General features: G+C 43.0%; 1 protein-coding gene across 1 annotated transcript in view; it reads left to right on the forward strand.

Moving 5' to 3' along the window:
- Positions 1–27,975, forward strand: part of LOC124722539 (osmotic avoidance abnormal protein 3) — a 372,346-nt gene that overhangs the window by 126,571 nt on the left and 217,800 nt on the right. Inside the window, exons 3-6 of the mRNA XM_047247684.1 lie at positions 10,839–10,994; positions 11,921–12,206; positions 20,960–21,205; positions 21,294–21,433. Coding sequence (XP_047103640.1) covers positions 10,839–10,994; positions 11,921–12,206; positions 20,960–21,205; positions 21,294–21,433 — 828 coding nt within the window. The remainder of the gene's footprint in view (positions 1–10,838; positions 10,995–11,920; positions 12,207–20,959; positions 21,206–21,293; positions 21,434–27,975) is intronic.

The following is a 27,975-nucleotide window of genomic DNA, read 5'->3' on the forward strand; positions in this document are numbered from 1 at the left end:
GGTTAGTTAGGTTTAACTAGTTCTAAGTTCTAGGGGACTAATGACCTCAGCAGTTGAGTCCCATAGTGCTCAGAGCCATTTGAACCATTTTTTTTATGAGAGTGGTGTAGGGGGGTGGGGCCATGCTACCCTGCACTCCTAATGAATCTGATTTGCTATTGCCTTCCCCTGAACTGTAAGGAAGGGCGAGGAAACCTGGCTCTGGCGTATTACTCAAATCCCTCAAATAGCACCAAGGCGACCTACTACATTCGACGGACGGATTATCATCAACAGTGTCACAGATTAAATACATATACACTACTGTTCGTGAAAATTGCAACAATACAAAGAAGATGACAATGAAATTTATTCTTCAGACTAGCTGAGTACCCATTACTGTCTGATATGCGTGTATTCGAATCTTGTATTAGGCCATCTCATACATCGTCCACACTCTATCCATTTCCTCCTACATCCCTCCTCTGCCCATCACTTCCTTCAGCCTCTCTCTCTGTCCACCTCCTCAGCCTCCATTCTCTTTCCATATCCTCCTCCCCTTCTCTCTGTCTGTCTCCTCCTAGCCGTCTCTCTGTCCATCTAATCTTGCTCCTCCCTCCTCTCTCTGTCCATTTGCTCCTCCTCCCACTTTTCAGCTGTTCCTTCTCCCTCTGTCCGTCTCCTCCTCTCTCTCTCTGTACATCTCCTCCTTCACCCTCTCTCTCTGTCCACCTCCTCAGCCCCCATTCTCTTTCCATATCCTCCTCGACGCGCAGGTCGCCGAAGTGGCGTCAAATCGAAAGACCTGCACCAGGCGAACGGTCTACCCGACCGGAGGCCCTAGCCACACGACATTTCATTTCATTTCATTTCATTTCCATATCCTCCTCCCCTTCTCTCTGTCCATTTCCTCCTAGCCCTCTCTCTCTCCATCTAATCTTGCTCCTCCCTCCTCTCTCTGTCCATTTGCTCCTCCTCCCACTTTTCAGCGGTTCCTTCTCCCTCTGTCCATCTCCTCCTCTCTCTCTGTACATCTCCTCCTTCACCCTCTCTCTCTGTCCACCTCCTCAGCCCCCATTTTCTTTCCATATCCTCCTCCCCTTCTCTCTGTCCATCTCCTCCTAGCCCTCTCTCTGTCCATCTAATCTTGCTCCTCCCTCCTCTCTCTGTCCATTTGCTCCTCCTCCCACTTTTCAGCTGTTCCTCCTCCCTCTGGCCATCTCCTTCTCTCTCTCTCTGTACATCTCCTCATTCACCCTCTCTCTCTGTCCACCTCCTCAACCCCATTCTCTTTCCATCTCCTCCTACCCTTCTCTCTGTCCATCTCCTCCTCTCCCCTCTCTCTGTCCATCTGCTCCTCTTATCTTCCTCTGTCATTTCCTTCACCCTCTCTCTCTTTCCATTTCCTCCTCCCCCATCTCTCTGTCTATCTCTGCTTCCCCCTGTCTCTGCCCATCTCTTCCTCTTCCCTTTCTCCGTCCATCTACTCCTCTCCCCTCTCTCTGTCCATTTCCCCTCCCCCTCTCTCTGTCTGTCTTCTCCTCCCTGTTACTGTGCCCATCTCGTCCTTCCCCTCTGTGTCTGTTCATATCCTCCTTCCCCCTCTCTCTCCACGTTATCATCCTCACCGCAATAAGGGGCTGTTGGTTCTTACCCCACAGTATTTCTTTCAAGATTGTAACTAATATGTGTACCAAATTTAGTTGAAGTCGTTCATTAATTTAGGATGAGAACTTTACCCATGGCCTTGCCTGCGTACGCTCCTGTCAAACTTCGTCCACATATATTTAACATAATTCACACGTATTTGTACGCATATTTCACCTGTAGCTCTAATTAATTTCGCCCTGCAGTATCATTTTCATGTAGCTCTATGTTTATGACGTCGTATCTCCTGAACTATATGTCGTACAATGATGTAACTTTGCTTGTAAATTTACTGTCTGAAAAAAATGTCGCGGATACAGCTATTAGTAAAGAAGTGATAAATTAAAACGTCATACTTCAAACAGCTGTTTTGCCGTGTGAACAGCACAAATGTAGTAAGCGATAAACTTTTTTTTTCTTTCATGATTTTGGTGAGGTTGTCACCGAGAAAAAGTTTTTTAAAGGTTTGAAAATGTGTCACCGCCAGACACCACACTTGCTAGGTGGTAGCCTTTAAATCGGCCGCGGTCCATTAGTATACGTCGGACCCGCGAGTCGCCACTGTCAGTGATTGCAGACCGAGCGCCGCCACACGGCAGGTGTAGAGAGACTTACTAGCACTCGCCCCAGTTGTACAGCCGACTTTGCTAGCGATGCAACCCTGACAAATACGCTCTCATTTGCCGAGACGATAGTTAGCATAGCCTTCAGCTACGTCATTTGCTACGACCTAGCAAGGCGCCATAGCATTTGAGATTTATATTGTGCAGCATGTACAATCAAGAGCGATGTTCTACAATTGTGGATTAAAGTTAAGTATTCCAAGAACTACGTTCTTTTCTTTATAGGATAATTACTTTACCTTGTTCCAGACCTCACGCCAATCTGCCTGAGCTTAACAGCGTGCATTTCGGCCTCCTCTAGCAACACGGTGTTGGCTCTTCTGCCAACATTACAGAAATTATGCGTAAAGTTTGTTGCAACTCACTAAGTGCTCTCATTCTCAAATCTGGATGACTAAGCAATGATATTCGCACGTTGTGGGCTAAGCTGCTTTTCCACCCTCAGCCACCACCCCTTTGATACGTTTTACACTGAAGCGCCAAAGAACCTGGTATATGCATGGGTATTCAAATACAGAGACATGTAAACAGTCAGAGTATAGCACTCCCGTCAGTAACGCCTATACAAGAAAACAAGTGTCTGGCGCCGTTGTTAGATCTGTTACTGCTGCTACAACGCAGGTTATCAAGATTGAAGTGGGGTTGAACGTGGTGTTATAATCGGCGCACGAGCGATGGGACACAGCATCTCCGAGGTAGCGATGAAGTGGTGATTTTCCCGTACGACCATCTCACGAGAGTACTGTGAATATCAGGAATCCGGTAAAATATCAAATCTCAGACATCGCTGCCGTCGGAAAAAGATCTTGCAAGAACAGGACCAACGACGACTGAAGAGAGTCGTTCAACGTGGCGGAAGTGCAGCCCTTCTGCAGATTGCCACAGATTTCAATGCTGTTCCATCAACAAGTGTCAGCATGCGGACCATTTAACGAAACATCATCGATATGGGCTTTCGGAGCCGAAGGCTCACTCCTGTACACTTGATGACTGCACGACACAAAAAAAAAAAAATGTGTGTGAAATGTTATGGGACTTAACTGCTAAGGTCATCAGTCCCTAAGCTTACACACTACTTAACCTAAATTATCCTAAGGACAAACACACACACCCATGCCCGAGAGGGGACTTGAACCTCCGCCGGGATCAGCCGCACAGTCCATGACTGCAGCGCCTTAGACCGCTCGGCTATGCACGACAGAAAGCTTTACGCCTCGCCTGGGTCCGTTAACACTGACATTGGACCGTTGATGACTGGAAACATGTTCCTTGGTCGGACGAGTCTCGTTTCAAATTGTGTCGAGGGGTTGAACGTGTACGGGTATGGAGACAACCTGATGAGTCCATGGACCGTGCATGCCAGCAGGGGACTGTTCAGGTTGGTGGAGGCTCTGTAATGTTGTGGGGTGTGTGCAGTTGGAGTGATATCGGACCCCTGTTACTTCTAGATACGACTGTGACAGGTGACACGTACGTAAGCATCCTGTCTGATCACCTGCATTCATTCATGTCTATTGTGCATTCCGATGGACTTGGACAATTCCAGCAGGACAATGCGACACCTCATACTTCCAGAATTGCTACAGAGTGGCTCCAGGAACATTTTTCCGAGTTTAAACAATTCCACTGGCCACCAAACTCCCCAGACATGAACATTATTGAGCATATCTGGGATGCATTGCAACGTGCTGTTCGGAAAGAATCTCCTCCCCCTCGTACTCTTACGGATTTGTAGAAAGCACTGCAGGATTCATGATGTCAGTTTCCTGCAGCACTACTTCCGTCATTAGTCGAGTCCATGCCACGTCGTATTGCGGCACTTCTGCGTGCTCGCGTGGCCCTGTGTGATATTAGGCAGTTGTACCAGGTTCTTTGGCTCTTCAGTGTAAGTGGTTCTTATCTCCACAGTGTTTCTTTCCAGACAATAAGTGTTATATGTACCAGGTTTGGTTGACCCCAGTCCAGTGGCTTAGGAGGAAATGTAAAACATACATGTGTACGTATAGACGTACGTATATGTATATACACTCCTGGAAATTGAAATAAGAACACCGTGAATTCATTGTCCCAGGAAGGGGAAACTTTATTGACACATTCCTGGGGTCAGATACATCACATGATCACACTGACAGAACCACAGGCACATAGACACAGGCAACAGAGCATGCAAAATGTCGGCACTAGTACAGTGTATATCGACCTTTCGCAGCAATGCAGGCTGCTATTCTCCCATGGAGACGATCGTAGAGATGCTGGATGTAGTCCTGTGGAACGGCTTGCCATGCCATTTCCACCTGGCGCCTCAGTTGGACCAGTGTTCGTGCTGGACGTGCAGACCGCGTGAGACGACGCTTCATCCAGTCCCAAACATGCTCAATGGGGACAGGTCCGGAGATCTTCCTGGCCAAGGTAGTTGACTTACACCTTCTAGAGCACGTTGGGTGGCACGGGATACATGCGGACGTGCATTGTCCTGTTGGAACAGCAAGTTCCCTTGCCGGTCTAGGAATGGTAGAACGATGGGTTCGATGACGGTTTGGATGTACCGTGCACTATTCAGTGTCCCCTCGACGATCACCAGTGGTGTACGGCCAGTGTAGGAGATCGCTCCCCACACCATGATGCCGGGTGTTGGCCCTGTGTGCCTCGGTCGTATGCAGTCCTGATTGTGGCGCTCACCTGCACGGCGCCAAACACGCATACGACCATCATTGGCACCAAGGCAGAAGCGACTCTCATCGCTGAAGTCAACACGTCTCCATTCGTCCCTCCATTCACGCCTGTCGCGACACCACTGGAGGCGGGCTGAACGATGTTGGGGCGTGAGCGGAAGACGGCTTAACGGTGTGCGGGACCGTAGCCCAGCTTCATGGGGACGGTTGCGAATGGTCCTCGCCGATACCCCAGGAGCAACAGTGTCTCTAATTTGCTGGGAAGTGGCGGTGCGGTCCCCTACGGCACTGCATAGGATCCTACGGTCTTGGCGTGCATCCGTGCGTCGCTGCAGTCCGGTCCCAGGTCGACGGGCACGTGCACCTTCCGCCGACCACTGGCGACAACATCGATGTACTGTGGAGACCTCACGCCCCACGTGTTGAGCAATTCGGCGGTACGTCCACCCGGCCTCCCGCATGCCCACTATACGCCCTCGCTCAAAGTCCGTCAACTGCACATACGGTTCACGTCCACGCTGTCGCGGCATGCTACCAGTGTTAAAGACTGCGATGGAGCTCCGTATGCCACGGCAAACTGGCTGACACTGACGGCGGCGGTGCACAAATGCTGCGCAGCTAGCGCCATTCGACGGCCAACACCGCGGTTCCTGGTGTGTCCGCTGTGCCGTGCGTGTGATCATTGCTTGTACAGCCCTCTCGCAGTGTCCGGAGCAAGTATGGTGGGTCTGACACACCGGTGTCAATGTGTTCTTTTTTCCATTTCCAGGAGTGTATATACGTACGTCTATTTTTATAATATGTATGGCTTAGGAACATGACAGTACATAGAGGAATATAATTACAGAACTGTACATGCACTTTGCCATAAGTATTGTGGACGGTGTGAGGCGACCACTTGCTGCAATCAGAAACTGCAGACGTCATGATATAGAATCAAAGAGGACCAGCCAGGTGTACGGTAAGCCAGGATCTCAGTCTTACACAACTTTCTTCGAAGAAGACTTGTAAATACCTCGCCACAAATGGTTTAAATGGCTCTAAGCACTGTGGGACTTAACATCTGAGGTCATCAGTCCCCTAGACTTAGAACTACGTAAAGCTAACTAACCTAAGGGCATCACAAGCATCCATTTCCGAGGCAGGATTCGAACCTGCGTCCGTAGCAGCCGCGTGATTCCTGACTGAAGCGCCTAGAACCGCTCGGCCACAACGTCCGGCCCTCGCCACATGTGGCTGGGCTTTGCCCTTGCCTCGATGTCTAAAACCTCCCTGATGTCGCTGTTGCTGCTGAGATTGCCTTCAATATTTACGAGGCGAGATCACAAGCTACAGCCAGTGGCGGCGCAAACCATCTCACTGGGCACTTGTCCAATACGTAGCTCACAATGCATTCTTCCCGACTGCGTTCACCACTGCAGCGTCTAACACATACGCGGCCATCACTGTACGATAAGTTGGAGCGAGATTCGCCCGAAAACATTACATTTTGCCGCTCAGCACGCCAATGACGGCGTTCGCACTCCCATCGTAGGCTGGGATGTAGGTTGTTACTGGTCAGTGGAAGTAGACACAATAGCATGCATGGCACCAGTCCGGTCCACAGCAGACGGCGGTGAATCGTAGATGTGGACACGTCGACACCTGTTGCAGTGCTCCAACATCGAGCCACCATTGTGGACTAAATTGTTCTGTCGGTTACGGTCGTGCGGACAAGTTGACGGTCAAGACGCGCTGCGTCGTAGGCTACGCTTGGGGTCACATTGTGTGGTCAGGTACCACATCAGCGTCACTGTCGTAGCAGCCTGTGCTGTTCGAGCTGCAATGTCACGGAGCTGCAAATCCATTTCACGGAGCTATCATTCTGCCCCATTCAAACTCATTCACATGGTGACATTATAACCTTTGACGTCGACGAGGCACACCGGCACTCGCTTGCACGTTTCCACTTCCGTTGGCGGCTCAGGACGGACTGAAGCGTTGATTAAGACTGACTTGTCCCGTCAAGAGGGCGCTGCTGGGCCAACGTGCTAGCCATCTCTCTGCAATCTCAATCTGACTTTATGTAAAGACAAAGTAGAAGTGATTTCAATGTAACCTGGACTGCGCAAATTTCGCATTCACATCACACTGCGACTATGAATACTCGTGGTTCTGTGACACTGTCCTACATAGTGATTTACAAAGTCAGTGGAAGCGATTAGTGCAGCATTGTGCCACGTTCTCGTTGTGAGAAACACAGTTGCTCGCATAGTCATGCAAATGAAAAGTGGAATTTTAAGGGTATACTTTCACAGCCATTATTAGTCATCTCTGAGGAGAGAGAAGGCAGAAGAGTAAGACCAGCATCAGGTCAAGGTGCACGCAAAGAAATTCCAAAATGCATCGTTGTCTTTGCAGCTGTACTTTTCGGTTGGTCAGCAGTAACCCGACGGTGCAACAACTACTTTACGTACCTACCACGCAAAGTTTATAGTTTCAGTCGAAAATATTTCACAATTAGCATCTTCTTGTGTCCTGTTTACGTTTAGTGACAGATATATGTAAAGCAGAACAGTACATAAACTTTTGGCGTGTATGGAATTAGTTATTTGGCTTCTTTTTTAATGGTAACGTACGAAGTCTTACGGTAGTGTACATGGACTGTGAAATTTCTGGGATTAATAGAACAAGTAAAAATAAACATTTTGGCATACTTATGAAAGGCGTCCAGATCTACGATAAACCGGACTGCAACATAGCAACCACATACTTTGGAAACTTTGGTTAAATTGCCTCATATGGCTTCTAGGGCTTTCGGTCTCCTTCTGCATCTAAAATCATTCCTTGATGGACGGCGCGACGTAAAAGAATTTGTCAGCTGATGGTTATCCTTGCCGGCAGTAATTTTCTGAGAGCTGGGTGCATCAAAAGTGGTAGAGAGAGAGAGAGAGAGAGAGAGAGAGAGAGAGAGAGAAAGCTGTTTGGAGTTCCGACATCTAGAACTTTCAGAGTTGCAGTTTTTAGATTTTATACATCTTTTCATCATCCCATAGGTAGAGGAACCTTAAATAAAATAGAGATTTCAAGGAAGACTCCTTTACTTGCGGTGATAATGAAACATTGCTTCAAAAAATTTAAGCCGAAGAGGCATAAACGTCCGCCTTAATTTATATATCAAAAGTGTGGAAACATCTGCAATCGATCTCGAATTACAGTGTGCAACGGTTACACACATAATGGCAGCCTGTATGAGAGTTTAATGTTCGAATACTAAACAGACCTTCAGACATCTTGAAAAAAATGGTTACTTTAAAATATTATAAAATCCTCCTTAAAACAACTTGTCCTATAGTCCCTAAATAGTAAGTTTACTCTTAGAGTAAAGGACTGTTTCTGTTATTGACGTATTGAACCTCCTACACATTTTCTTTGCCTAGTTTAGATCCTTGCTTGACAGGAAATAAATGATATATTTGCTTACTGGATGCTCTTTGCAGTGTAAACAAAAACATCAGATGTAAAGCACGTTCAAATGGTTCAAATGGCTCTGAGCACTATGGGACTCAACTGCTGTGGTCATCAGTCCCCTAGAACTTAGAACTACTTAAACCTAACTAACCTAAGGACATCACACACAGCCATGCCCGAGGCAGGATTCGAACCTGCGACCGTAGCAGTCGCACGGTTCGGGACTGCGCGCCTAGAACTGCGAGACCACCGCGGCCGGCTGTAAAGCACGTGAGTGAAGCGCAAACTGACATGAAGAATATTATGAAGTGTCTGTGTGTCCGAGTAAGTTATTCGAAATATGTATGCTGTTTACACTGCAGCAGCTTATACATTCCCCTGAAAAAGCATTAGGACCCATAGCAAGACTAAGCGCCATCCACGGGAACAAATGCAAGTCTGCACGACTGTTTCACCTTACATCTAACAAATACCGTTTTTTTGCTATTGAAACAATATTTTAAGTGGCGCTAAATATTCAAACATTCTTGTGCTGTGCAGGAGCGGACGACATGCTGCTGACGAAAGCCTTGATGCCATCGGAAACATTAGCAATCTGAAGATGGACATGATAGCATGCAACCCGTTGTAGCATTGAAATTAAGCTTTTTTACAAGTATTTGTGGCTAAGTACGTTCTTCATCAACAATCCTTAACGGTCGCGGAGTTCACGAGATGCAACATGGATAAAATTACGCATACTGTATTTGCGATATCCGCATGATTTCATCGACAAATAAATGTCCATTTCATCACGATTCTTTATCATATCTCGCCACGAGTGTACTACAATGATTATCATTATTATTATAGTTTATTTCCAGAGAAACATGACTCATTGTAGCTATACAAATGTTCGGTTGAAGACTACAAAAAAAGTGCCGAGACTTCTAGTCTGACGCCTTAGCTGGTGGCTCTGTTGACAGGCGCGACCGGTGGGCGCTCTCGTAAAACTTTGAAGCTCGATTTCTCGAAAACGCCTGAGAAACGTATCTTACTAGAGCAACATTTGTTACGTCTAAGTAACATGGGGAAAGTCGTTCGCCTGACGGGTGTATGCTTCCCTTGTTGGAAAAGTGAGCGTTTTGCACGTGGTAGCTACTTTCCGGCTCCTTATACGTGCAAACACTGTTCAGTAGGAATACAGACACTTTTCCCGTGTGGGGTTTTGCTAGATTTTCTTCCATCGGTAGCCTCTCCGGGTGGCACGTAGGAGAGTGCCTCTCCGATGTGGAGGGCATCGAGGAAATGAAATACCCACGTCGGACTTTATGCAACTACCCTGACAGTAGGTAGCAGGACTTATAGTACTTAATAAAGTTAAAGTCAGTACAGCTATAGAACAAATACAAACAGGCGAAGATGACAATCATTGATCTGGCTCGCTTTCCGAGATGTGAAAAGCAAGGAGAAGCTACCACTGCGATGTGTAAAGCAAGGAGAAGCTACCAACATAACTTATCTCGCTGTATAATACTTCCACTTCCACTAATAATGTTCCGCATTCATCTGTGCGATGTTATTAAAAACTAAAGGGTCACCGCTGCATTAATAATTATAGAAAACGCAAGGACTATCTGAAGAGAAATGGTTCAAATGGCTCTGAGCACTATGGGACTCAACTTCTGAGGTCATTAGTCCCCTAGAACTTAGAACTAGTTAAACCTAACTAACCTAAGGACATCACACACATCCATGCCCGAGGCAGGATTCGAACCTGCGACCGTAGCGGTCTCGCGGTTCCAGACTGCAGCGCCTAGAACCGCACGGCCACTTCGTAACCGAAGAGACTGTCTGGTTAGTAAGGTCTGCTAGATGTGTATCTACGATGGATCCAAACGGGTCTCCGGCTGGGGATAGTCTCAAGAGGCCTTTAATAATCGTAAAAGTTACTCTTATAATCAAGACAACAAACTTAAAGAAAAAAAACTATATAAGAAAGTGGCAACATCAGTGAGAGCACTGAATGCTTGTGATTAAAAAACAAGTGGTGTTCATAAAATAGGAAAAAACAAGGATCCAAATCGATATTACGAATGAGTGAAATAAAATAGAAAAATAGTGACCTTTTGAGTGATAATTTCCCTGTAATGTGAGGTATATATACGCATGTGTTTCATACCTATTATAATTGTTTTCAAAGCTCTTTGCTGCCTGTTACGAAAGAAATGTCATTGATGCATTTTATAGACACCCACTCAAATCTGTCATTCTAGTGCATCATAACAAATTTGGTTTCATGAGGATGTTACTTGTTTAACACTTAAGTAACATGCAAAAGCAACTGTGTACTTTAAGTGATTATCAGTTTCAGTTCGTTTCCACGATGTTCTTACTGCACTGGCCGCATAATACCGACGTGACTTCGTTGCGTACCACTAATACTTACGAAATCTCGAATTTAAGCAATTTTTGTTTTCATTTGCAGAACGTAGTGTCTATGGACAACTCTCAGGCCGAATGCAAACTTATTAACCCTGACGACAACTTCGCTCCACCAAAAACATTTACCTTCGATGGGGTGTACGACGTTAATTCAACAACAGAAGAGTTATACAATGAAGCAGTCTATCCTTTAGTAGAGGTAAGTTTTTATTTCTCAAGACCTTCAAGTTTATTAGAATTAATTGTTTTTATCGACATCTTATTTAATTATGATTTAGAACTGAGATTTGTTTCCTTGAGACACATGATGATGTTATTTATTTCGGCGTGTTCTAACACTGTTTTTCCCTTCTTTCAAAACCAGTCATTTTGTGTTATTTTCTTCTTGTCTTTTATGTACAAGGAAATAATAACATTTGCTTTTCTGTCATACTTGTTTGATTTCCTTATAAAGGCAGAGATATTCGTTTCGAGTGGAGCAGCAGCTATTAATGAAACAACTGATTCTTTGTTTCCATCACAGCTGCGAAATGCTTCATTTCTATTCGATTAGAAAAATCGTTTACGACCACTATTTTTTTAAAACTTGAGTCTACAAATAGTAATTTACGACTGAAATAAACTTACATCCAAAAAAATATTATTCTTCACACAAATATTACAGCACTGTGATTAATTGCTAGATCTTTCATGAAGAAATAGGAAAATTTCGGTGGACATTGTCCTTAGACCTAATAGCTATTGTAATAATTGCTATGAACTAGCTGTTGATCACAAGTAACTTTTATATCAATACACTGCCTTTAATCCGTCGATTATAGTTAAATAATTGTAGTCAATAGCGTAAGTCTACACTAATTAGTAACAAGTAATTAACAAAAAACGTGTAAGTAAAAATTGAACCATTTACCTTTGTTTATGATGGAACAGTAACGATTAAACCTTGTCTGTCATTACTAATGCCTAAAATATTCTAAATCGATGTGATCATCATTTAGTCTTCGTTTTTCTCTCTTAATAAGAAGGTACATGTTTCTTCGAAATGATAATTAGTAATTTGTTTACAAATAATGTGATATGAAAACTCCTCGCCAGAACTAACATTCACTGTTCTGATTCTCGCAGGGTGTGCTGGAAGGCTATAACAGCACAATATTTGCTTACGGTCAGACTGGATGTGGAAAAAGTTTTACAATGCAAGGTATCTGCGAACCACCGTCGCAACGTGGGATAATTCCAAAATCGTTTGAGCATCTGTTTGAAGCAATATCTGTTTCCGAAGGAACCAAATATCTTGTACTGGCGTCATTTTTGGAAATTTATAATGAAGAGATAAGAGACCTGTTGGGAAACGAAGTAAAACGGAAACTCGAATTAAAAGAGCACTCAGATAAGGGTCTTTACGTCCAAGGTAAGTTCTTAATGTGGCAGAATCACTGTTTACCAAGTAAAACAGTCAGCTATAGATACCGGGTGATCAAAAAGTCAGTATAAATTTGAAAACTGAATAAATCACGGAATAATGTAGATAGAGAGGTACAAATTAACACAAATGCTTGGAATGACATGGGGTTTTATTAGAACAAAAAAAAAAATACAAACGTTCAAAAAATGTCCGACAGATGGCGCTTCATCTGATCAGAATAGCAATAATTAGCATAACAAAGTAAGACAAAGCAAAGATGATGTTCTTTACAGGAAATGCTCAATATGTCCACCATCATTCCTCAACAATAGCTGTAGTCGAGGAATAATGTTGTGAACAGTACTGTAAAGCATGTACGGAGCTATAGTGAGGCATTGGCGTCGGATGTTGTCTTTCAGCATCCCTAGAGATGTCGGTCGATCACGACACAGTTGCGACTTCAGGTAACCCCAAAGCCAATAATCGCACGGACTGAGGTCTGGGGACCTGGGAGGCCAAGCATGACGAAAGTGCCGGCTGAGCACACGATCATCACCAAACGACGCGCGCAAGAGATCTTTCACGCGTCTAGCAATACTTTTTTTTTTGTTCTAATAAAACCCCATGTCATTCCAAGCATGTGTGTCAATTTTTACCTCTCTATCTACATTATTTATTAAGTTTTCAAATTTATACTGACTTTTTGATCACCCGGTACATAAGAACTAACACTCACGCAATTCAATACACTCCTACCAGCAACGTTAAAGATGTTCATATCACGTCAATCAACAGCTTTCTCACAACACTGAACAACCGCGGAATCCAAATCCTTGCAGAAACGTGAAACTAAGATCTAAATACGAAGAAAGAACAGCGGTTAAGAAAGCGAACTCATATCCACGTAGAAATGCATTCAAATCTCCTTCCAGCCATTACGTTTTCGATTATTCTTTGGTTCTCTTAATCATTTCAGACGAATCCCAGAACTGTTAAACATCTCGGTCCGGCACACTGTTTTAATCTGCCAGGAAGTTTTATATCAGCTCACACTCCGCTGCCGAGTGAAAATTTCATTTTGGAAACATCCTCCGCCTGTAACTAATCCATATCTCAACAATATCTTTCCTTCCAGGAGTGCTAGTCTTGCAGGTTTCGCAGGAGAGCTTCTATGAAGTTTGGAAGGTAGGAGACGAAGTAAAGATATGGGGAGTAGTCGTGAGTCGTGATCGGGTTTCTCAGTCAGTAGAGCGCTTGACAGCGAAAAGTAAAAGTTCTGATTTCGAGTTTCAGTCCGACAAACAGTTTTAATCTGCCAGGAAGTTTATTATATATGTTCCTTTCCGCTTCCCGTGACTGCAACTTCACTAGGCGGCATTCGGTCTCGCAGTTGAGTAGTCATAATGTTTTCGTTCAGCTGTGTATGTCCATCAAAGCAGGTATACAAAACGAGAGGTGTAGGTATGGTAACAACCATTTTCAAGTCAATTCACTTCTGGTCTCAGAAAATTGTGTGAGAAGTCAAGATATCGAGCTTCGATCACAGTTACTGCAACATTTGTTTCCTATATTGTTAAATGCTCCGAGTTCTAAATCCTACTAAAGTGATCCATAGGACGCCATAGAATGAACATCCATGAGAGCTAACATATGTCCAGTTCTGAGATTTTATTTTTGTCTTCCTAAATGTGCAACACACATAAGAATCCTTCTTATCGCTAGCGCCATCCACCCATATTTACACTGTCTCAAAACATACGAGGGCGTGCTGAAAAGTAATGTCTCCGAATTTTTAAGTAAATATTCTTAAAGATCTTTTAAATAAAACAAAATTTCCAGAATGAGATTTTCACTCTGCAGCGGAGTGTGCGCTGATATGAAACTTCCTGGCAGATTAAAACTGTGTGCCGGACCGAGACTCGAACTCGGAACCTTTGCCTTTTGCGGGCAAATACTCTAACAACTGAGCTACCCTAACAAGCCTCACACCCTGTCCTCACAGCTTTACTTCTGCCAGTATCTCGTCTCCTACCTTCCCGAGTTCGAGTCTCGGTCCGGCACATAATTTTAATCTGCCAGGAAGTTTCAAAACAAAATTTATTCACATTCTACATCTTTATTCTTCATCTCTACATATTTATTTCTCAACGTAGTCAGCCTGGCGACGAAAAAATTTCTCCCAATGACAGGACAGTTTGTTGACACTGTCACTGTAGAATGTTTGACTTTGTCGACGGAAACACAACCTCATCTCTGCTTGCACCTCTTCATCTCTATCAAAGTGAAGTCCTCGAAGGTGTTCTTTAAGTTTTGGCAACAAATGAAGACCGGATGGAGCTAAGTCGAGACTGTATATGGGATGATCGGTGTCAGTGAACCCAAGTCGTCGGAGTGTTGCAGATGTCGCAGCGCTCGTGTGTGCTCTGACACTGTCATGCTGAAGGAAGGGGTGCTCCATGCGTGGACGAACTCAATTTCAGCGCGCTGTTTCTCAAGCACCGACATAGTTGCGTTACACACCGCCACAATTCGGAGACCTCTAGCGGCAGAGGGCTGCAAATAATAGACATGAAGGATAAATATGCAGAATGTTAATAATGTTTGTTTTATTTAAAAAGCCTTAAGAGCTTTCACATTAAAAAATTCAGAGGCATTACTTTCCAGCACGGCCTCATACTAAGACGAATTCCGGGATGTGAGACCTGAGTTTCTCCTGGCGTATACAACTTTTAAATAACTTCCGGGAATTCAGCCAGGTAACACTTTCAGCGACCGCCGATATTTCGGTGGGAGAACACCCCGCCATTTTCAAGGCAAACCGCAACGGACAGGCAACGTACATTCAAATTTAAAACCTCGGTTCTCGGACTGAAATAGGAAAGATAACACACACACTGAACACTAGTGCCACCAAATATGACCAAAGTCAGAACTATCGATAGTGAAACTACGAATTCGTAGGTGAGGTAGCACTGACTGTCTCTCTGTTTTTTGACAAGGGAGAGAGCCGGATTCCAAACAGAGTTTAAACAAAAACCTCCATCCCTGTTAACGAGGTTGCTCATTACTTTAATCTTAAGTGCCTCCTTAATAACACTGCGCCAATAGCTGGACGTGCATGCCAATATCTTGGTGTTATTATATAACATGGGGTGACCAGAATCCAGTATACTGCCTTTTTGCCTTACGTAGGAAACGCTTCCAACAAGATCGGTCGTATTTTACGGAAATACGATGTGAAATGTGTTTTCCGACCTCCATCTAAAATTAGAGCGCTTTTGAGTGCTGTTAAGGATGATCTTGGTCTGCGTAAGGGGGGTATATATCGTATTCCTTGTAGCTGCGGCATGGCATATCTTGGTCACACTATCAGGACCGTGGAGGACCGATGTGCTGAGCATAAACGGCACACACGATTACAGCAGCCAAGTAGATCCGCTATTGCCGAAAATTGCTTGGATACTGGTCATCCCATGTTATAATAATACCGAGATATTGGCATGCACGTCCAGATATTGCGACAGTGTTATTAAGGAGGCAGTTGAGATTAAAGTAGCGAGCAACCTCGTTAACAGGGATGGAGGTTTCTGTTTAAACTCTGTTTGGAATCCGGCTCTCTCCCTTGTCAAAAAACAGAGAGACAGAGTCAGTGCTACCTCACCTACGAATTCGTAGTCTCAGTATCGATAGCTCTGACTCTGGTCATCTTTGGTGGCACTAGTGTTCAGTGTGTGTGTTATCTTTCCTACTTCAGTCCGAGAACCGAGGTTTTAAATTTGCATGTACGTCGCCTGTCCGTTGCAGTTTGCCTTGAAAATGGCGGCGTGTTCTCCCACCGAAATATCGGCGGTCGCTGAAAGTGTTACCTGGCTGAATTCCCGGAAGTTATTTGAAATTCTGGGGTGGTTCCCGTGAAAAGTTTGCTGCCGCTTTCCTTTCCGATTCTTCTTCATCCAATCATTTACTCCGTTTCTAATGATCTCATCGTCGATGCGACCTTGATCCTCAAATTACCTTACGTTTCCCGTCCCCATTTCTGAACAGTAACATGAAGAGTGGGGAGGTGGCATGTTGTTAATTTCCCAGGGTAATGTAGTTTCTCATTCTCTTTCTCTCTTAAATGAATTAGTAACTTTGGTATGATATTGGGGGCTGAAATATACGCTAACGGTAGAGGCACTGAAATCGAAATGCCATTGTTTATTTGCTCACATTGTTCCCCTTTCCTTTGCTAAGCGTGAGTGTTGAGTCTTTAATGTGCCTATGATGTTTGCTTTTGGCATGTAGAGTCTTGTTTGTACTGTTGGTGATGACACGGGGCAAGCGGATGAAACCTGATGCCGTTGGATAGAGCCAAGGGGTCAGCAGAACTTAACATTACTATCCGACAGAGGGGCCACAATTAAAATTGTTCAAAAATGGTTCAAATGGCTCTGAGCACTATGGGACTACACATCTGAGGTCATCAGTCCCCTAGAACTTAGAGCTACTTAAACCTAACTAACGTAAGGACATCACAGACATCCATGCCCGAGGCAGGATTCGAACCTGCGACCTTAGCGGTCGCGCGGTTCCAGACTGAAGTGCCTCGAACCGCTCGGCCACACCGACCAGCAATTAAAATTGTCACATGCCTTCAATCAGTAGGAGAAAGGAAAGAAGAGAGATAAGGGTTTATCGTTCCGTTGACGTGGGGGTAATTAGAGGCGGTTCGGACTGGACAAAGATGAGGAAGGAAATCAGCCGTGTCCTTTTCAAAGGAGCCATAGCAGTATTCCCCTTAATCGTTTTAGGGAAATCACAGAAAACTTAAAGTTGGATGGCCATACCTTATCTCCAAGGAATAGGCTGAATTTTGACAGCAGATTTCACTCTCTATCTTCCTATTGTTCCGTACTTATTCCTAACAACAGAAAACGCTACACAGTATACAGACAGAACATATGTTACAGATACACTAGGTATACGAATATGTATGCGATCTTCTGGCAATCGCTACGCGTAATTCAGTATCCAAGAAAGCCGCAAATACAACACTGATTAAATTCACTTGGTCGCGGTTCACAGTCATGTAGAATTTTTAAAAAGATATCATATGCACCGTTACTATAATAAAAAAATTACAACACGGTTTCGTGTGACCTGAGGAAAATAATATTTGCGACGTCGTGAATCGCAAGAGGAATGGACTAGCTGAATAAATTTTTGGAAATTTTGTGGTAAGTTTCTATGGGGCCAAACTACTGTGGTCATCGTCCCTAGGCTTACACACTACTCAATCTAACTTTAACTTACGCTGAGGACAACACCCATGCCCGAGGGAGGACTCGAACTTCCGACGGGGGGAGCCGCGCGAACCGTGGCAAGGCGCCACTGACCGCGTGGCTACCCCGCGCGGCGACTAACAGCGTAAGTGCCTTTATTAGTGACATCCGTGTACTGTAATGTCACACTGATAATGAATGCCGGAGAATCAATATTCCGCTGCTTTGAGGTAGTCAGCAAATCACAGGACAATAGTTAAGCTATTTTAGATGTCTTTGCCACCTTTGTGGGCTTCTATCGACGGAAACTAGCAAGGACGCCTATTCATTGATTTTCGTTACTGAGGGGGTTTCATTACGGAAACAATTATAATTGCATGTCAAGGTTGAGGTTTGAGTATCGACGGATTTTCAGCTATCCTGAGACTTATGTTTGGCGTTACGTATGCGGATACTGCGCCAGTGCTTGCAGCAGGTGTGAACAAACGATTAGCATTGTCTGTTTACCGAACAGTTCAGCGTCACCCTGGTGCGCTCCATGGAGTTTGTTACGGCGTGCCGATGATCGGCTGTATCTGTCGCCATTCCAGAAAACTTTACGACCTACCTCGGAACTGCGCCTTTTGTCTCTGTCTACACACTCTAACCGATAATCTGCCAGATCCGCTTATTTAGCTTTCCGACCTGATGATCCTTAAGCGATTTGAACGTACCTTTCGTTTCAGTGTATAAACCTGGAATTTTGGGGCAAAAATTTACCCACGCGGACACTTAAAGAAGCTCATATTAATACCGTACGCCACAAACAAAGAGTGCCTCAAAATGTACGGTACAAGTTCAATGCGTTATAGCACCCACACTAATTAGGATATTCACACCATGTTTGGCTTATGTGAGAAAGTCACAAAGTTATCTTTGTGTGCGGTCCCGGTTGTTGTGAGTAAAGCAGAATGACAACGGTTCAAGAAAAGGCTCAGTGTGTAGTATGGCTTTTTCAGACTAAATTCGGCACGCAGGTTCAGAGGAACTTCCAAACACATACAGAAAGTAACCACCATCGCGGACGTCGATATGCCGGTGGTACAGGAAGCCTTGACGTGAAGTTTCATACTGGACGACTTGGAACAAGTGAAGCCGGCACAGAACGGATACGGTTGACGTTTCAACGTCCACCACACAGGTCTGTTCAGAGGGAGTCACAGGAGCTGCATATCCCTAGAGCGACCGTGCACCGTGTTAAGCTCAGACTGTGCGAAATGTTTTAGACGAGGTGTTTCCAGATCACTGGCTTGGCAGGGGCGGTCCAGTTCCCTGGCCCCCTAGGTCGCCTTACGTAACGCCAATGGACTTCTTTCTGTGGCGGAATGTTAAGGACAGAATCTACCAAACGCCTTTCAACCACATAAATGATTTGAGGAACCGAATCGTTGGTGTCATTGCCTCAGTTGATGCGGATATGTTGCACCGAGCATGGATAGAGCTTGAATACAGACTGGATGTTGTGAGTGTCACCGAATTTCCTACCAATCACTCAAAGTCTGCCACCTGTTTTACCTACGAATGAACCTATGTGATTATTCCATTTTATATCCCTACAAATTGTTACACCCACTTGTTTGTATGCGTTGACTTATTTCAATTGTAACTCATTAACATTGTAGTTATGCAGGGTGTTACAAAAAGGTACGGCCAAACTTTCAAGAAACATTCCTCACACACAAAGAAATAAAATATGTTATGTGGACATGTGTCCGGAAACGCTTACTTTCCATGTTAGAACTCATTTTATTACTTCTCTTCAAATCACATTAATCATGGAATGGAAACACACAGCAACAGAACGTACCAGCGTGACTTCAAAGACTTTGTTACAGGAAATGTTCAAAATGTCCTCCGTTAGCGAGGATACATGCACCCACCCTCCGTCGCATGGAATCCCTGATGCGCTGGTGCAGCCCTGGAGAATGGCGTATTGTATCACAGCCGTCCACAATACGAGCACGAAGAGTCTCTACATTTGGTACCGGGGTTGCGAAGACAAGAGCTTTCAAATGCCCCCATAAATGAAAGTCAAGAGGGTTGAGGTCAGGAGAGCGTGGAGGCCATGGAATTGGTCCGCCTCTACCAATCCATCGGTCACCGAATCTGTTGTTCAGAAGCGTAAGAACACTTCGACTGAAATGTGCAAGAGCTCCATCGTGCATGAACCACATGTTGTGTCGTATTTGCAAAGGCACATGCTCTAGCAGTACAGGTAGAGTATCTCGTATGAAGTCATGATAACGTGCTCCATTGAGCGTAGGTGGAAGAACATGGGGCCCAATCAAGGCATCACCAACAATGCCTGCCCAAACGTTCACAGAAAATCTATGTTGATCACGTGATTGCACAATTGCGTGCGGATTCTCGTCAGCCCACACAAGTTGATTGTGAAAATTTACAATTTGATCACGTTGGAATGAAGCCTCATCCATAAAGAGAACATTTGCACTGAAATGAGGATTGACACACTGTTGGATGAACCATTCGCATACCCGTGGAGGCCAATCAGCTGCTGATAGTGCCTGCACACGCTGTACATGGTACGGAAACAACTGGTTCAACCGTAGCACTCTCCATACAGTGACGTGGTCAACGTTACCTTGTACAGCAGCAACTTCTCTGACGCTGACATTAGGGTTATCGACAACTGCACGAAGAATTACCTCGTCCATTGCAGGTGTCCTCGTCGTTGTAGGTCTTCCCCAGTCGCAAGTCATAGGCTGGAATGTTCCGTGCTCCCTAAGACGCCGATCAATTGCTTCGAACGTCTTCCTGTCGGGACACCTTCGTTCTGGAAATCTGTCTCGATACAAACGTACCGCGCCACGGCTATTGCCCCGTGCTAATCCATACATCAAATGGGCATCTGCCAACTCCGCATTTGTAAACATTGCATTGACTGCAAAACCACGTTCGTGACGAACACTAACCAGTTGATGCTACGTGCTGATGTGCTTGATGCTAGTGCTGTAGAGCAATGAGTCGCATGTCAACACAAGCACCGAAGTCAACTTTACCTTCCTTCAATTGGGCCAACTGGCGGTGAACCGAGGCAGTACAGTACATAGTGACGGAACTAAAATGAGCTCTAACGTGGAAATTAAGCGTTTCCGGACACATGTCCACATAACATCTTTTCTTTATTTGTGTGTGAGGAATGTTTCCTGAAAGTTTGGCCGTACCTTTTTGTAACACCTTGTATAATACTATGCTTTTGCGCTTTGTTGAGTGCATAATTTCACATTTATTAACATTTAAAACAAGTTGCTGTTTTTGCAGCACTTTTAAATTTTGACAACATCTGACCGGATATTTGTTCAACTATTTTCAGATAATTCTTCATTGTAGATAACAGCTTCATCTGGAATATGTCTGAGGTTACTGTTAATATTGGCTACCTCTGCAACTAAGTAAGCAGAACTGTTAACATATCGGAAGGTTTTGAACTTGCAGATCTGTCGTTGCATCCGGTTCAGAGCGTTTCTGAGAGCGAGCAGCTGATGGCGAGGGGCTGGAAGAACCGCGCCACGGGCGCAACGCTCATGAACGCCGATTCGTCGCGATCGCATTCCATATTTAGTATCCAGTTGGAAATGATGCCAGTGAGTGCATTGGAATGTGACCTCCCTGTCAACAAAGTGCGGAAAGGAAAGTTAAATCTGGTCGATTTAGCTGGAAGTGAAAGACAATCAAAAACAGGTGAGCCCAGCAACTAGTTTTATTAGCTATTTCTGTGGTGATTTTATATTTAACTCATATTCCATCCATGCGTTTTTATCTGTTTAAGGGGCTGCTGGAGACCGACTTAAAGAAGCAATCAAAATTAATCTCTCGCTAACAGCTCTTGGTCATGTGATATCAGCATTAGTCGATGGAAAGTCAACGCATATTCCGTACCGGGACTCCAAGCTTACGAGATTACTCCAAGTAAGCGAGGTTTCTCTTTGGTGAAGAGCAGTTGCTAAGACTTTATGATTACATGCAATCAGATTTTCGATTAATACATCTTTTTATACAACAGAGTCACTTTAACGTAAGCAACGTTAACGTTTGTTAATAATCTCAGGCGATGGAACATAACGATGTCTATGATCACGTCTTTTTCAATCGGTTTTATAGTTCAAAGGTAATTATCATATCTCTGAGAGAAACTGAAAATGATTTTGAATGTTAAAATATATGAGAAGTAGCCATTACTTCAGTGTGGCGAATTTCATTATGAAAATTTCTAAAAATTACTTTGTTGCTTGCTGTCACCCCTTCATATAAAGAATTTTAATCTATGAGGCTACGTGCGATGTGACATACCGAAGTAACCCTCATGCGTTGCTTAAGTTATTTGATTGCAGGTTTTGTGCCGGTTGAAATCCGATCTTCACCTAGAACTAACTGCCGTTTACTGCCCCTAAGACGAAGTGGCCAGCTGATATTAGCAACAGTATACTGGGTCACAACTGTTGGGTCCGCTGCCATAGCTTAAATGTTTTAAACATGTTCATCTGTTCAATGTGCGTAGTCTTATGCACTTGTGACTTCGAAGATTTCCAGAGTAGCACTAAAAGTTTAAAAACTTACGTTTTCTATTTCCCTGAAGCCAAGTGTCGTAATGATTTTAGATAATAACAAAACTCTTGATCTGTGTTGTCAGCTGCTCCTTTCTCTGTTGGAAATCATTGTAATACTATCTTGAGAAATGATTTTTCAGGATACGAAACCTGTTACTTCTATGTCTAGAATAATCGCTAATAGTTCTCCTTTATTCCAAACATTGTATTATATCTATGCAAGTTTCCAGTACGTTGCGTCTCGCAGCTCTCAGACGTTGAAGCAAAGACATTATAACACCAAAACTGCTGTTTATTTACTGGCTGACTAGTTTCGGGCCTCGCTCATTTTCACGAGCCGCCTATTACAGAGAACAAAATTTGTTATGAGTGTATGTGTATACTGTGGCTAATAAAAGAATCAGTGATACAATTATATTAAGCGCTTATGTATTTGTATTTAGGATATGGTAGGTGTCTACAGTTTTGTTTATGTCATCGCACTTAAATATATATCATACCTGCTTTAAAAGATGTCACAGATGTAGTTACATTTCACAGTTTTATGTCAATGTATAGGCATAATATATACTTTTTCTTAATTCTGGTACCTTTATTATCCGCCTTGATGTGATTCAAGTGACAACGGTATTTGACACACGATGGAGAATTTGTTCTTATTGGATTACACTGTGTGTCACGCCGGCTTATTTATAGTAGCTGGTATCGTAATTTTGACAGATGTTAATGCAAAGAATTTTATTATTACGTCTTATATACACACTCAGAGTAATCCACTAAGAACAAATTCTCCATTGTGTGTAAAATATCGTTGTCACGTGGATCACATCAGGCTGGATAATGAAGGTACCGCACTTAAGGAAAAAAATATATATCATTCATACACATTAATACAATACCATCAGCTGCAACTACATCTGTGACATCTTTTAACGCAGATATGACACGCATTTAAATTTGAGGATATAAATAGAACTGTCCACATCAATCATATCCTAAATACAAATACGTAAGTAGTTACCGTCTCAACAATTTTATCACTGATACCTTTATTATCCACGTTGCGCACATACATTTATAACACATTTTGTCTCTGTAATAAGTGGCTTGTGAAAAGGGGCAAAGCGCGAAACTAGTCAGTCAGTAAATAAACAGCAACTTCTTTTCATCATTATGTATATTGCCTAGAAAACACAGCTTCAATGTAATTTATGAGATTTTGTGGTGCGACTGAAAAAAAATATACTGCACGGCGTTCAGCCGCGGTGGTGAGACCATGGAATCTCCGTTATTTACTTAACTCTTATAACTGTAAGCTTATTTGAGTTACAGAGGGAAATTGAAAGGCTAGCTATGAACTTCTACGATCTTGTTGCTTCTAATCTGATCAGCCAACTGATCTGTACATTTGAAACCGCTAGAGGTGGAGTTGAAACGATGCTTGTATCATGTGTAGAATCTTTGGCCGAAACAAAAATGTTAGCACCCTGACATCAACGCATCGGTTTTGGAATCTATTTTCTCGCTTACTCGTAACACAGTGGCTTTTCCCTTGGGCTACATCACTTCTGGAAGTGTTTCGAACACAAGCAGTAAAGGAAGCTAAGGAAAGTTTAATAATGGCAATTGAAGGCGAAGGAAAAGAAATGAAAACGTTAAGATTTGCCAATGATATTTTAATTCTGTCAGACAGACAGGAAGAGAACAGAACCTTTTGAAATATGTTTCAGAAGAATGCTGAATGTTAAAGATAAAGATAGGATAACCAATGAAGAGGTACTGAATCGAGCTGGAAAGAAAAGAAAGAGGACTATTTAGTCTGGTAATGGAGGGAAGTGAAAGTGACAAAAATTGTAGAGGGCGACCATAGCTTGATTACAATAAGCACAATCAAATGGATGTTGATTGTCGTAGTTATACAGAAATGAAGAGACTTCCACAAGATATACTAGAATGGAGACATCAAACCAGTTTTCGGACTGAGGACGACAGCAACAGCAGTAACAACAACCATAACAACAACATCTAGATACACTGTATCTAGTGTAACGAAAGTCTACAGAGCTCAGGGGGAAAAAACCTTCTGCTGGCACAATATTGGAATAAAAACTAAGCGTATAGGTTGAGACAGGAGGACATTAAAGAGGAGTGTTACCTGAAATAAGATTTGTTTACGTCTCAGTGGGAACAGTGGGACGTAAACTGAGTGATGGTGTTCCCATACCTGTTGAAATCCAGTGAATGTAAACAATACGATGAATTTACGTACAGAAATCTCCATCTGACCATCCAGATTTACGTTTTGGGGCCAAACGCCAGCGTGATTTCTTTGAGAAACGCTCCCCTCACACCCAGCCCGAAGTTGTGCAACGTCTCTGATGACCACCTCATCAATGGGACGTTAAATACCTATCTTCCTTTATTTTCCTTCTGACATATGAAGAATGCCAGGAGATACGTACAGCCCAGACTTTTCTTTCAGCTGCGGAGTTTGTGTAATGTTATGAGTGATCATATTTTAGATTCATGTTGATCCTACGATCGCACTAAAAAGCAGACTGCTGTTAAAAAATGGCTCTGAGCACTATGGGACTTAACATCTGTGGTCATCAGTCCCCTAGAACTTAGAACTACTTAAACCTAACTAACCTAAGGACATCACACACACCCATGCCCGAGGCAGGATTCGAACCTGCGACCGTAGCAGTCGCGCGGTTCCGGACTGAGTGCCTAGAACCGCGAGATCACCGCGGCCGGCAGACTGCTGTTAAGGTCTATGAAACCATTCTAGGTGATCATTTTCATTCACTTGAGAAGGAACAGTTCCCAGAAGAGAACTGCATCTTCTATGTAGTTAACGACCATACTTGTAGAGCAGGAATGTGAAATAGTAATTTGAAGAACATGAGAATGAAATATTGCCTTCTCTGGTTTCCGCAATTACTGAATTTGAATATTTTTCTGGCATTCTCATTTGTATTCTTTAAACTATTAAGGGAGCACCACCCTCCACCAACATCTGTAAATAAATTGTATTAGGTTTTTAGCGCAAAAGAGTATAAAGCGCTCTGAGAAACATTAAAAATTATGTATGTCTAAATTCCCAAGGTATCGTTGGGCTGCTTATGTGCTTATGTGATTGGTATTGACTATTTTATTCAACAAATGTGGATGTGTAGAGAACAAAAGTACATGTTTAAACTTTATCACAGCCCACTCTCGGTGATTCTCATTTCTGGCGCTCGTTACACACACGTTGGGAGATAATTATAGCGACGCCAAATGCGGTTGTTTATTTTGAGACTTAGACACTCTGCACTAATCCGAGTAGAAGGACGTTCTTACATTTACACCGTGTACTCTCTTTAGCAAAGACATCTACAGCTACGGAAACAACAAAAAATACAGATCGTAGTACGTTGATACAGAAGGATCACCTGTTGTCCTGTGCTGGGTAGAAAATCAAACATTTTCTTCATGCGGCTATCAAAAACGTAATATGTTTTGAAAAACGCATGACACACAGCTGTATTGTATTTATTTCCTATCACTACCGATTTCGTTATAAATCATCATCTTGGTGTCTGTAGCGTACTACGATGTGTGTTTTTTATTGTTTCTGTAGTTGGTTTCTTTCTTTGCGTTGATACAGATACCAAGATGATGGCTTATGACCGAAACTGGTAGTAACAATAAATGAATAAAATACAGCTCTGTGTCATGTATTTTTCAAAACCATCTACAATTGTCATGCCATTTGAAAGATATAATGTTCCAATGTTAATTACAGGTTAGAGACTTCGTATTGCATGATGTATATTACTTACAGGTTACAGACTTCTGAACTGGCTGATGCATGTGACATGTCATGAGCCATAAAATGTGAATGCATGCATTCAAACTTTTCTGACCAGCATATGACCTTAAGTATTTTCCATGAAGAATACTGATCAGTTAAGAGCTATATAACTCTTCAGTGGCTCAACTTTTGATTTTTGTGTATGCTTGTAGTATGATGGCATTCTGCAAGGTAAAGAAAAATAAGATTTTATTCATCTTGACGATACCTGCTTGCGTCCACGCTTGAAATAATTCAGGAAGTTAATGAAGTCCATAGCTTCTACTGGAATATTTTTATTCTCATAAGCAGTATCGAGATTCTCAACCTCATTCTCAGATTAGTCGTAGGTAATTGGCCATACAGCTAAAAATTAGACTCAAAGTAAAGCAGTGTATCACTGTGATGAGGCTATACGACAAAATGTTGAAGAAAACATTAGAGAATGAGATCTAAGATCTTGGAAATGGTCAGTTGAATAAAAATATTCTAACAGTGGTTGTGGGAAAGTCATTCATTGTCTTCCTAAGACACAATAATTTGGAATGCGGCTGGCTACTGCATATGTTGATTATTAGCATATCACTCACGGTCTTGCATTTTACTCCTTTATAAAAGGTAATTCATTATGAGAACTAGAAATACTATGGGTAAATAGTGGAGCAGTAGTCAGAGGCGCCAGTGTTGTTAGGATCCAAGGCCCCTTTGGGACCACGACTAAGCCCATGGGGAATTGGCGTAACATTCACCCTTCATGTTGTCTGGTATAATGGTAACGGGCTTACACTGGCACGTGCTGTAGAGGTAAGGTATCAGTAAGCTCCTCTGTAGTAACTCGTTAAACTCTGGGGATCACAGTTCCCATTGCTGTCAGGTTGCTGGAAGTGATCCTCTTCGGAGGATCCGATCCTTCAACCGGATCATTTTTCTGTTCTACAATTTTTCATCGTTTTGGGCCAGCAGTGTAACATATGTCTGATAACGACATGATTATTAGAGTACATACACCAAATAGGTGCTTATAATAAGTAATCTTTATTTACGACAGACTATTTCGGCTTAATTGCCATTTTCAAGTACCTGCAATTACAATTTTGGTGAGAACACGTATGGATGCCAATGTCATTCATGTTAAAGTAGGTGTCTTGTACTCACGTCTAGACTGATGTGACGTCCATATTGCGCCGTTAGTGGACTATTTTGTAACTGTCAGTGCTTTAACGAGATCGTAAATGATGTCAAGATGTTGAAAATGAAATGTTAATTACGACGTGACAGCAGTTTGACAGTTCCACTCTTACGACGCTGTATGTTTACAACGATTGTGCAGATGAACAGCGATATTATTTTATTTCTTAAAATTTGTTACGATTATCTTTGGTTGTTTCATATGTTACTTCCGATTTATCCATTTTCGTGTTCTAAAAGTTCAATAAAGTTTTTAAGGTAGTACTTTAATATTTCTTGTGGGTATTTTATCGTGTACGTATAAATTTCTACTTCCTCAAGAATGTTCATTGCAAAACCTTTTGGTATTCTGTGCAGAATCTGTAGTGCATTTTCGATCGTATCAGCAGTGTGATTTTGATTTTTCAGATGTAGAAAGAAGTTCGATTGATTACATTCGTTCTCTCTAGCCTGTTCTTTATATCTCACGTTAAAATTTCTTCCTGTTTGGCCAATGTAAAAGCTATTACAGCTGCCACATGTGGTTTTATAAATGCCTGGATTATAATATGTCGACATTATAGTGGTGGCGGAACGTAATTTTATTGAAAGGTTGTTATTGGTTCGAAAGGCTAGTTGAATATTTGTGGCTTTAAAAAGTTCATTAATTCTGTTGTAGATTCTACCAAGGTAGAGTGCTGGTACGTATCTTATTTTCTGTGTCGCTGATGTTTCTCGAGTTAGGCATATCTCTCTATGTATTGTGTTCTGCTTTGCTGTTTTCCACTTGTAATATAATTTTGTGATTATGTTGGGGTCACAATCGTTCGTGTAGGCTATATAACGAAGTGAGTTAAGTTATTTTTGAAATCTGTCTTTTCTAATGGGAGGTCATTTAA

Source organism: Schistocerca piceifrons, chromosome X (assembly GCF_021461385.2).
Source record: "Schistocerca piceifrons isolate TAMUIC-IGC-003096 chromosome X, iqSchPice1.1, whole genome shotgun sequence".
Lineage (NCBI taxonomy): Eukaryota > Metazoa > Arthropoda > Insecta > Orthoptera > Acrididae > Schistocerca > Schistocerca piceifrons.